Source organism: Alligator sinensis, unplaced genomic scaffold (genome assembly GCF_000455745.1).
Source record: "Alligator sinensis unplaced genomic scaffold, ASM45574v1 scaffold872_1, whole genome shotgun sequence".
NCBI classification, from domain to species: domain Eukaryota; kingdom Metazoa; phylum Chordata; order Crocodylia; family Alligatoridae; genus Alligator; species Alligator sinensis.
Genome location: NW_005843140.1, coordinates 166,251 through 177,954, shown reverse-complemented (window position 1 = coordinate 177,954; position 11,704 = coordinate 166,251). Strand labels below are relative to the sequence as shown.

The 11,704-nt window shown below is 47.7% G+C and overlaps 1 protein-coding gene across 1 annotated transcript in view; it reads left to right on the top strand.

Moving 5' to 3' along the window:
* Positions 1-11,429, top strand: part of ATP2B4 (ATPase plasma membrane Ca2+ transporting 4) — an 84,602-nt gene extending 73,173 nt beyond the window's left edge. Inside the window, exons 21-22 of the mRNA XM_025193978.1 lie at positions 3,661-3,856; positions 11,254-11,429. Coding sequence (XP_025049763.1) covers positions 3,661-3,856; positions 11,254-11,279 — 222 coding nt within the window. The 3' untranslated portion in view covers positions 11,280-11,429. The remainder of the gene's footprint in view (positions 1-3,660; positions 3,857-11,253) is intronic.
* Positions 11,430-11,704: the final 275 nt, after the last annotated feature.

Sequence of the window (11,704 nt, the reverse complement as noted above, 5' to 3'; positions counted from 1 at the left end):
TACTAATCTTAAACCAGTCTTGGCCGGCTCAGTGCACTTGGCTCGTCCAACAGCTTTGGAGGCGGCTGCGACTCCCTAGGAAGGTTTTGTCCCGCGAAGGTTGCTGAGAAATACTTGGCATATTAACCATCTTTCCCCTCTCTGCAGGGTGTCCTCTCGCTCCAGTGTCTTCCCTGTGCCTTCCCCTCACTCCGTTGCACTGTGGGCTTTTGCACTTGCTCTCCTCTGGTTGTATTCATCTCCTGTCCTTTCCTGATGCTCCCCCCAGTCTTCCTGTGAGTCCCCTCTTGTCAAGGTATCTCTCCTGTTGCCCCTCCCCAGTCCTTGGTGTTCAGCTGTGTACAGACCTTTGCTGTATCTGAAAGAGGAGAGCAGCCGTGCCGAGAGGAGGGTTTGGTTTCATGTTTGCAATGAGTGGCATTTATTTTGCCAAGGACTATGGGACTCCCCTTTGCTTGTCTCTCCCATAAGAGCTTTTCCTTCAAGAGAGTTCGCCCAGCAAATGTGCTGCTCTCATGTCCCTACCTACAATTCACTCCTCAACAGTTCTCTTGTTGACCAGCTCCTCAGTCCTACACTGAGAAGGGAAAAGGATGGAGACAGAATGAAGGGAAGGCAGGAGCCAAAGGGAGAGAACAAGGTTGTCTGGGATTAGGTCCCCTATAGGTTCCCAGCACTGTCTCGCTCCTGTCCACGGACTCTCCTTGGTTCCCTGGGATAGACACGGCACAGACTTTCGGAGTAAGGAGTCCCCAGCATTTTGCAGGAGACTCATTCACCCCCAACTGTATGCGCTGGTGGTCTCCCATGCCTTGGCTTGTCCCTTCTTTCCATGTCACAAAGCTACCTGATAACAACATGAGGGGTTCTGCTGAGAGGAGCCTTGTACAACTTCCCTGGCTTTGGGTTGAGATGAGCAGCCTCTCAGTTTGGGCACCCCCCATCTCCATGGCTCTGACTCCAGCCACAGGAGTCATGAAGGCTGCTTCCTGAGGCCCTCTGGAGAATGTTCTCATCTGAAGGAGCTCCTGCTTCCCAAACCTGCAGTCTTGGGTGCCCAGTGATGGCCAGTCCTTCAGCTTCCCTTTGTTGTTGATGCTGCTCCAAGTGATCAGAGACCATTTAGGAGACCCAAAGTGGGAGCTGGGTACTTAAAGGAATGGGATGAACATGAATTTTCCTTCCCAACACCCCTGCTCTCAGGTCAAAGTACTGACTCCCAAAGGAAGCTTTGGGAGGCTGAGAGATGCTTCCCCTTGGAGTCAGTCCTGCTGGATTTTCAGGGTGAGACTCCTTTGAAAGCATGTGTGGAGAGATCATTCAGGTGGGAGCTCTGTGCACCATGGTGAACTCTGTGGCAAATTCAACCCTGCAATGTTGTGGTCTGTGATGAGATACCTTGTGCCCAAGAAGAACGGTCTCTTGAGACCTCTGTCTGCTGGATACTGCCCTCCTTGCTTTGCACAATGCCGGCCCAGAGCTGAAACCTTGCCTGCCTTTGCTGTTTGCCTTCTTGTTCACCACCAAAGCAACTGGATATCTGCTGGAGAAGACACCAACCTGACTGCTTCTCTTGTCTTTATAGGTACCCTGCCAGAATCAAATCCTGCATTGGGGTGGGGGGGGTGTTTAATCCTGTGTGTTTAACAAAGCTGCCATCTTTGTTTGTCTTTCTTAGGAACTGGGTGGTTAAAAGACTATTTGGAGTGAAAAATTTAGGGTGGTCACATTTCAGAGAAGTGGAGGGAGGAACATGGGGATGGACGGGCAGTCTGTGGCCTGGAGGTGCCATGATGGTTGCTCAGAATAACTGTGCCCGTTGGGCTCATGCAGCTTTGTCGTTTCGGTCCCAGGGATCTGCTGTCTTTAAAACAACCACCCAGCAGAAAAGGTTCCCCATTCCCTTAAACACGTGGGCCTGGGAAATGTGCTTGTATGGGATTGGCACACAAGTCGGAGGTCACACATGGGAACTGTGTTTCGTGCAACCTTAAGCGTGGTTTTTGCAGTATGTGGGAAACGCATGCAATCCAACGCAGAAAGAGAGACTTTGGAGCACAAACTACACACTGCCAGCTACATATGAAAAACACGAGCCCAGAGTGAACGCGACAGAAGCCAGCCTGGGTTTCTTTGTGGTCTGGGTTGCTATTTTTCTTCAAGCATTGCTGCTGGCTTGTGGCAGCCTGCGCCGGTTTTATTTTTGCATCTGTCACGTTGCCACAGGACATGGGGAAACCCGATTTTCTTCAGGTTGCTGGTTATTCAGGTTGTGGCTATGTGCATTAACTCCTCAAGCATTGTATAACACCTTTTGGGAGCACCATGCAATGGCACGAATGATGGAGGCATGACCGAGTATGGTAGGTATAAACATCTGTAGTGCAGTGATGCTTGTTCTAAGCACTGTTTCCAAATCATTAAGGATGAGGTGTCTGCCTGAAATCACATCATCACATGGTGTCAGATGAGTCTGTACTGAAGCCAGTTCCCTTGGGAAGCTTTGCATTATTGCCTTGTGGAAAAATGCTGCCTGCTATTGCAACCCTGTGCAAAGCCAGAAATCCTGAGTTCTTCTCGCACCTTTTCTTTCCTCTCTGTGTGACCTTGTAAATCCTAGCAAACCAGCTTATGAATCCAAATCCTGGTCCAGGTTTCCAAGCGAGTGTCTGAAAGCATTATGCCTTAAATGAAAATGGCAGTGGCTTTCACTGCTGCCTTGGCTAACTGCAGGGATGAGAAAAAATGTTCCTGCTTCAGAATAAGAGCAAAACAAGGAAATAGCAAAGCAATGCCTAAAATACCCACGGGGATGAACTGGGCAACTGTATAAGGTCATGTGGGGGCTGCCTTTTTAATGAGCATCGCTGGGAGAGTGGGCAAAGCTGCTGTGGCAATGAATTATAGACTGTGTTTGGGTCAAAAGGAAAGTCGAAATGCAGAGCTGTGGAAATCTCTCCTGGTGCCTCTGGCTGCCACTGCTCTTCCTGTCCTGGGGCCTGTCTACAGACTAGCCCTGCAGTTGCTGCCTGCTCTATTATTGAGAAGTTATTTTCCCCTCTCTTGTATTTAAGGTGTTTGCTAACGTGACTGTGTGCCTGCCCCTTGGGGGTGAGTGAAGCGCTGAACACGTCTGACCACGTTCGGGTTTAGCTAGAGTGGGGATCATCAGTGTCTCAGGCTGTGGCCTTGTATTGAGGGATTGGAAATGCTCTAGCCCACTGCAGCAGACTGGGCTATAGGCTGCACTCTGTATCAGTTGCCAGCTCACACTTATACCCATCCTCTCTCTCTCTCTCTGTCTCCCTCTACTCTTTCTGTGGGTTTATATGCTAAATCCTTTCCCCCTTTAGCCCTCCCAACCTTCTTGGCTGTATAATGCATTTCATCGGATGGGAGAGAGACAGACAGAGGTGGAGGCTGGAAGCTAACGTCTCTATGCTCCATGGCTCTGCTTTTGGATCACCTGCCAACCCTGCGTTTATGGGAGTGCAATCTGAAATGTGTGGGGTTCCCCCCCTCCCTCTCCCCTCCATCCTTTCTTCCTTTATCGTCTGTGTCCCTCTCCGCCCAGCCTCCCCTCTTCCCCTGACCCCAGCCCCCTTTCCTCTTGGTCTCTGACTGCGGGGCGACGCTATCTCACTCTCTGATTCTTTGCAGATGGACGTAGTTTACACATTCCAGACCGGAGCCTCCTCTTTACAGGGAGCCCTCAGGAGACAGCCTTCCATCGTGAGCCAGCACCACGATGTAAAAAATGTTTCTAGCCCAACCCATGTAGCTCTTTCTTCCGTCAATTCCACTCCCACCACTTCTGCTGCTGCTGCTGCTGCTGCTGCATCTCCTACTGCGGGCAGTGAGTGATAGTCTATTACAATGCATGACTTCCTAATAACACAAGAGAGCACTTGCACTGACTTAACCACACCTGTTCTCTCTCCCTCTTCTTTCATCCTTGACTTGACCAATTGTTTTCTTGACCTAATGCGGGGAGTGAAGGGGGAGACCAGGTTTTATTGATTTCTTTATTTTATTTTGAAGCTGTGGCTCTTTTTAACCATTTTCCAAATCCTCTCTGGTTCCTTTTTCCTTTTTTTCTTTTTTTTTTCTTTCTCCTCCTCCTCGTTGCTTTCTTTCTTTTCTCCTCTTTGCAGGATGTGATGTCTGATTCCGCCCCTCTGATGGGTGCAGAATTGGAGGTTCTTTTAAAAGAGCCATCTGGGGCAAAGGAGCACAAATAAAACCACTGCAGGGAGAATGGGGAAGCTGGCTTTTTTTTTTTTCCCCCCACCTCCAAAAAAACAAGGGGTTCTGATGTAGCTTCCTCCTAGTCCCCCAAGCCGCATCTTTTTGTATGGAAGCCACAAATCTTTGGAGGATAGGACACCACTCGGTTTCAGAGTGGACTTGTAAGTGGGCAGCCTCCAAATTGGGTCCGTTAGAGATGGGGCTTTAGATGCAACCTCAAAGTTCGCAGCTCCTGTTCAGGACAGCACTTGAGCATGGGCTCATGTCCCAAAGTCACTTGCACTTCAGCATCTCATCAGGTACCAAAGGCGGTCCTGACTAGGAAGTGACAGAAGCACCTACAAATGTGCTGTTCTGAATCGGGGCCTTACATGGGATGTCAGTGATGCATAAGCCTTGTTCAGGCTCAGTGCATTGCATACCATCTTGCCTCGTGTGTGCATCCAGTACCTAGCACATGTAGCAGGTTGCCTTTTTGAGCAAATTTTTTCACTTGTTCATGGAAACACCCGGCTCTTCTATGCACAGACCATGCGTGCAGATTTGAATGGCACAGCATGTCGCCTTTCTCAAATAAAACATGCATGGGGTAAAACCCCATCTCTGTGGAGGCTGGTGCTTGAGGGGGTCAGAATTTAACTCGATGAGCTGTCACAAAATGAACGTAATGTTTCCCTTGGGCTGTATCAGGCCTGGGAGGCTGCAAGTGTGAATTATCTCTCTGCAGGTCCTTGCCATGCTATGAATAGTAAAAAATATATATATATATTATTGTTTTTTCCACAGATAATTGGCTTTTTTTTTTAATTGCACCATCATTTTCTTTGTCTCCTCTTATTAAAGAAACATCCTTGAGGACTTTTTTTTAATTGCTTTCATTCTCCTTTTGTTTGCAATATGTTTCAAAGGAGGGAGGAGGAGAAAAATCCCTGATCATTGGGGTGGTTTTTGGTTTTGATGTCTTTTTTTTTTTTCCCCTCTCTATTTAGCCAACACTGATGTCTCTCTATTTTTTTTAACCCCAAGTGTTTCTGAAGGAGCATGGCTGCCTTTTGTTTACTCTGCATCTATGCACCAGCATAATAAATTGTCAGAAGGAAATGTGCTCCGTTTGGGAGCACTGATCAATTTTAACTTTGCCTCGGAGCCAGCAGAGGGAAGTACATGTAGTGGATTTTGACAGCTCCTGCCAAAATAGATCATTTCTGCACTTTAATGTATTAATACTTCTCCCTGATTGCAGGGGGGATGGATAATTTGAGTGAATAATAGCATGTGCTCCCATATAACAACTTTCCCCAAAGAAAAACAGGTTGCTAAGTGTTCTCTGAAGTTTAATCTAGACTCTGCTCTACTTCCCTTCCTGCTGCTTTCTGTCCTTCTTAAAGCTGCCTTCCCCTGAATACAAATTAACTGATCCCTCTTGGCATCCACTTCTACATGGAAAATTTCGGCAGCCCTGATTGCTATACTTCTCTTAGGTGGTGACGGAAGAGAGGGAGACCTCTTGAATGAACTACAAAAGGTGGTTTGTAGAATTAGCCTCGTCTCCATGGGGAGTTTTGCCCTAATTTTGCATGCAGTGGTAGGTCAACCACATGCAAGCAGCATCTAGATGTATATTACAAACCACACTTTTGAATTCATCCAGTTTACACTGGCTGCAAGCAGGTGGGAGCTTCCCCACTGTGACTAGTAGCTTTAACTATGGGTTTGCACTGGTGCAGTTACTCCAGGGCTGAAAATAGGGCAAATCCCAAGTGCAGGTGAAATTTAAGATGCTTTGTAGGCTGTGAAATTTTGGAGCAAAAAGGAAATACTGGTCTTGGTTCTGGACACTCACTGGAGTCTTATCAGAGCAGTTGCCATACGCCATTGATGTTAAACATGGCTGATGCAGATGTTGGCAGCTCCTTTGGACAGAAGCATTGCAGGATCCACTTACGGAGAACTGCATAAGTTTTTTGTTTGTTTAATGAGCTTTCATTAAGCAAATGCAATTCATGCCATGCTCTGAAAGATCACTGGTGATGGAGCCAAAACCACCTACAGTGCGAAGTGCATGGAGGAGGGCGTAATCTGGGTGGATTTGGATGCTTGAACCAAACGTGAGGCTGCAAAGCTGAGCTCGGAGATCCTGCATTCAAAGGCTTTTGCATAAGAAGCACCAGAAATTCTGCTTCCATCTGGGCTGGAAATAACACACGAATAACCTTTCTTGCAGTCTCTTGAAGTGTCTGCCAGAGCCTAGAAGCACAGAGGGGGCACCTGGAAAAGCAATACATTGAAAGTCTCTGAGCTGTTGGAGCCTCAGCATGTTTGGGTTTGAGTTTTTGGGGCAAGGGTTTGGGTGGGATGCATCTTGTCTGGACTGGTTTTTGGGGTTGCATCAATAAAAAGGTCCCCCTTCCTGCTCGTCTTCCTCTGACAGACTTGAATTTACAAAGGTTTCCCATTGTTTGTGCTAACAAATTGATGGTTCAGCTCTAGGAACAGCTCCCCCTCCCGTCACCTAGTCCTGTTGTTTAATTGATGTAGGGGAATTGAAATGTCAGAGGCAGTGGCATGGTACAAGGGAGCTCCAAACAAACCGACTGTCAGGATGTCTATGGATGGGCTGTCATCTACAAGTGCTGTGAGGGGGGAAAAAGCATGAGCTTCTGCAGCTTGAGCTAAAAGTCTAGCTCTTAACTCGAAGAAAAGAGCAGACTAATGAGCTTCCTATGCGTGATCTAGCCATGCAATGCCACAGTCACCAGAACAGCACCGTTGCATTAGAGCAGCACCTCCCCACATACACATCCTGCCTAACTAGCACGCTGTACTGCGCAGACCTACCCCGAGACCTGTGCTATTACTGTGTGTTACACAACTGACCTGGTAAAAGGCTTTGAAAGGTTTAGAGGTGACACCAACTTCGTGGGTACAAATGTGCAGTCTGGATCTGCGGAGCAGCGGCGCGGCTGAGATTTTCAAAGTGGTCTTAATGGATTCGGTCACTGATGGACAGGCATCTAAGTGCCATTGGCTGCTTTGAACAAAATCTCTCTTGCGTGTTCATTGTTTTATGCAGACTTGTTCCCTCGCGGGTTTGCTTCTGTGTCTTTGCATTTTACAGGGGTTCAGGGCATGTTTTGAAGAGCTCTCCGCTGGTCTTGGGAGAAGTCTGAGTGTGTACCTAACAGCTCTTTTATTTGCTACAATTTCAGGCTTTGAGGACTTGAGGGTTCTGCTCTGCTCTCTTCTCCCCTGCCCCCTTCTGACATGAAAGCTGGGAGGTTTATCCCACTAAAACAAGTACCTCAGATCAAGTTGGAGTGGTCCCGTAGGAATGTGCTGATAACTTCCTGCCAGGAGTTCTGGAAAGACACAGTTCAGAAATGATGTTGTGCCCATTGAATGCCCTGACACAAGAGGACTTGAGCTCATCAGTAGCTTCTGCTTATTTTGAAGTGCTTGTTCCAGGCTGCACAGCTCTGGGAGTGAAGTGACAAGGAGGGATCAGGATTGCTCAGCTTGCGAAGCGCACGTGTCCTTTGCACCATGTTAGGCCCTAAACATTTAGGATTTCTCTAGAGCCTTGAGCTGCTCATTTGATCCTGGATCTTATGTAGTGAAAAACATCTTTGAATTCCAGCTGCCCAAGACAGAACATCCATGCAGAGAGACCAATCCACATTTTTTTCCCTCCCCCACAGGCCACGTGGCTCTTGTCTGAGTGCCGAGGCCACAAAGTTGGGTATACACTCAGCTCTTCCAGAGATCTGTCTTCCACGCCATTCGGCGCTGAAAGCTCATGTGCGTGCTTGTCCCTCTGCTTGTTTGTGGTGTGAAGAATGGCTTGTTTTAATTTTGCCCAAATTGTTTCATCTCTGAAGCTTTTCCTGTGCTGGTCTGAGTGAGTCTGGATACACATAGTCACTGTGGAGCTGCTTGAGACAACCATCATATTCAAGGTGGAAAGAGAGCGCTCCTACTTCAAGAAGAATAACTAACCATGCTATAGGTTGTCTCTCCAGGCTGGCAGGGCTGCCTCCCTACACTTCCCGTTGAATGATGCCTCCTTTTCTGTGTTTTGTGAATGCTCCCATTGTGTTGAGACCAAGGGTCTTTGGGGACTTTCTTTTTATTTGGGGGGCTCTGGCATGTTGCTGTTTGGTCTGTGGCTGATGCATTAACCAAAGAGGGTGTTTAAACCAGTGAATGTCATCGAAGGTAGCATGCTATCTCTGGTTGATTTGCTGGGATTTGTGGCCTCTTCTCCAAGGCTTGATAGGGGAGTGCAGTTTGCTTTGACAGCTTGCTGATGGAGGACTCAAATATCTTTTTTCCCCCCACTTTTCCTCTTAGACTGATGCTCATTGAGAAAGGGGAGCCCTGGAAGCTGGTGATTTTGTATAGCAGTGGTGGACTCAAGGTTGTATCTCTGAAGTAGGTGAAGAGGACTCGGGATTAGGTGTAAGCACAGCCAGCTTCCAGGGGCCTGGGGGAGGCCTCTGCTGCTGGGACATACCTAAAGTAGCAAGAAAGCAGTGGTTGTGACAGCACAGAGGATGTTCTGTGCTCTGTGCAGTAATAAAAGGATGCCAATGTGTGCTGTATTTGGTGCTGCTACTTGCAGCCACGTGGCAGTTTGTGTGCTCAATGCTGCTCGGTTCCCCAAGCACATGAGGTGCCTGTAGACATGCTGAGAGGCTGTTCCAGTGCACTGTAATTGCAGTGCTTCAGAGCAGACTTGATTAACCTAAGCTAATTAGCGCACTCCAGCCAACCTCCGTGTCTCGTGTATCAGCATCCCCACACTTCAAAATGGCAACCCCCACCTCAGAGCACATATAAAAATGTCCACGGAAGCTCCCTGATGTTGCCCACCCAGGGAACCTGCAGGTTGTTGTTACAGGGGAGACTACTTTTTTTCTCCCCTCCTGCTGCAGGTATTGTGGGTGAAAGAAATCTCACAGCCTGGATTATGCAAGAAGACAGAGCAGCTGCTTCTGTCCTTAACCTTTGGAAGCCCATCTTTTTTCCCCTTGAGTGAATGCTTATTAATACAATGAGGCTTTTCTCTCATAGGAAAGAAGTGAGCATTTGTATGACTGTGTTGCTGGATGTTCATCCTTGACAACTTTTCTCTTGCCAAGTGTTTCCTTTTTATTTTAGTAAAAGGTTTAAACTCAGTTTCCATTTACCAAGTCAACCCCCCACTTCTCTCCAGTTGCGGAGAGGATGAGATGATCCAGTATGTTGCCGAGGGTCACAACTGCACTGAAGTAGCAAGTGTGTTCTGGAATACAATTTTCGCTGAGTATTGAGGGATCGACATCTTATTCTAGACCAGTGGGCTGGACTGGCGAGACCAATGGCATGGTAGGGAGTGTTGCCTGAGGGAGGTGAGGAGCCAGAAAAGAGTGGTTCAGACTAGAGAAAAGAAGAAATTTGGGTTGCTTTATATTTGCAAGGGGTAGAAAGATGCGGCTTAGATTCTGCTAGTGCTTTAGATGAACACTGCAGGTTGAGAAGGCTTCAAGGAATGGTTCAGATGGTCAGCTTCTCTGTGAAAACCATGAAAGCATGTCCTGGTCCCTCGGTGTGCATTTAGAAAAGCACCTGTGGACTGTTCATTGCACACAAAAGTCACTCATGAGCAGCAGTGGTCATCAGCACATTGTGTGTGTGGGTGCACGTGTTAGCTGAAATGGTGTGGTGTGGCTCTGTTTGGGAGGGGGGTGAATGTGACGGCTTCATTGCACCAGGTGAAGAGGTCTTGAGCACTAAAGTTGCAACACTGCGAGAATCCTGTGCGCTTCACCTTTTGTTTTTTGTGGAGGCGGGGGGGGGTTTGCTTATTTGGAGATGTAACTTGTACCTTACCCATGCGACCGAACAAACTGTGACTTGAATGCAGGGAGAGCTATAAGTTTCAGGCTCGTATTCTTACAAGGAACCTGCAGGAGTTCAGAATTCGGTGTCTTAGCCTCCTTTATAAACGCTAGCTTTCAATTTCTGCTTGTGTCTACCTCACCTCCCAACGCAGTGACATGGTGGAAGTCTAGTCCCTTAAGCAGTCAGACTTTAGGAAGTGTCCAGCTTGACACGCATCAAGCCTAGTTGTCAGAGGTGCTGAGCCCTGATGACCTTCTGATGGGATCTCTGGGTGCCCACGACCTCTGAAACCTAGGTCCAGCACCGTCTCATGCTGGGTGATCCAAAGTGATGGCTGCTTCTGGAAGCAATGGCCTTAAGCACCATTGGCACAGATAAGGATCCTCAACTCCTGACCAGGATCTAGGCAACAATGTGGAAACTCGCACAGATTTGGTTTCCTTCTTGCATGCTCAGCTGGGTCCGTTGATTGTTGTTATTGGCATCTGCTTGGACCTGCTGCATCACGTGGTCTTGACAAGTTTGCACTTTTTTTTTTTTAAACTGGTTCCTTTTGTAGGTCTAAAATAAGTAAAAGAATGCATCACTTTTCACCCTCGAGTTTTTGCCTTGAGGCCAAATCACTGTGCGTCTAACCCACCTCTCTTTTGTTTTAGTTCTACATTTTTGTGTCTTTCTGTTGTCGACGTCAGGGGGGAGGGGGGCCGATTAAGCGCACAGCCGCGTGCACACACGAGAACTAATGCATTTTGATTTCCATTCATTTCAAAGTGATCTGTTTTTGGAAACGTTCTGTTTTTCTTTTGTGTGTGTGTGTGTGTGTGTGTGTGTGTGTGTGTGTGTGTGTTTTTTCTTGCAGCTTCTGAAGTCTCCCCATAGTCGGTTGCTCCATCACATCCCTAGTGCCTGAATTTGATCCATGTGGCCATCCTAGTTCTCCATAGCTTCTCTCTCATTTTGTTGTTTAGTTTTTTGTTCTGTAGTGTTGTGATGTTGTGGCATTTTTGTCTTTTTTGTTTTTGTTTTTGTTTTTCCTCCCCCTCCTTCCTCCTGAAGAGGTTGATCTCTCGTGGCCGCCTCTCACCTCTCTTCTGTTTGTTCCCACACCCTCCCTCCTAACAGATCAAAGTGGTGAATGCGTTCCGTAGCTCCTTGTACGAAGGCCTTGAGAAACCCGAATCCAGAAGCTCCATTCATAACTTCATGACTCACCCAGAGTTCATCCGGGAGGAATACGAGTCTCAAACCCCATTGGAATACGAGTCTCAAACCCACGATGACGCTGCAGATGACCCCGGGATTGACGGACTCTAAAAGTGAGGTGGGGGTAACCCAGGCGGATCCTTATCCCTGAACAAAAAATAACAATGCAGTGGACCGTGATCTAGCCCAGGTCCTCGTCCCGGAGTCTGAAAGCCCCTGACACAGCTTGGAGACATCGGTTTGACCTTTGAACTTTGATCCCCCCCCTCCACCTTTTGCTCCACACCTGTGTGACATTGGCACCAATAACTGGTCTCGCACTGCGGTCACGTCATGTCAACTGCTCATGCGTATATAATTTGATTTTCTT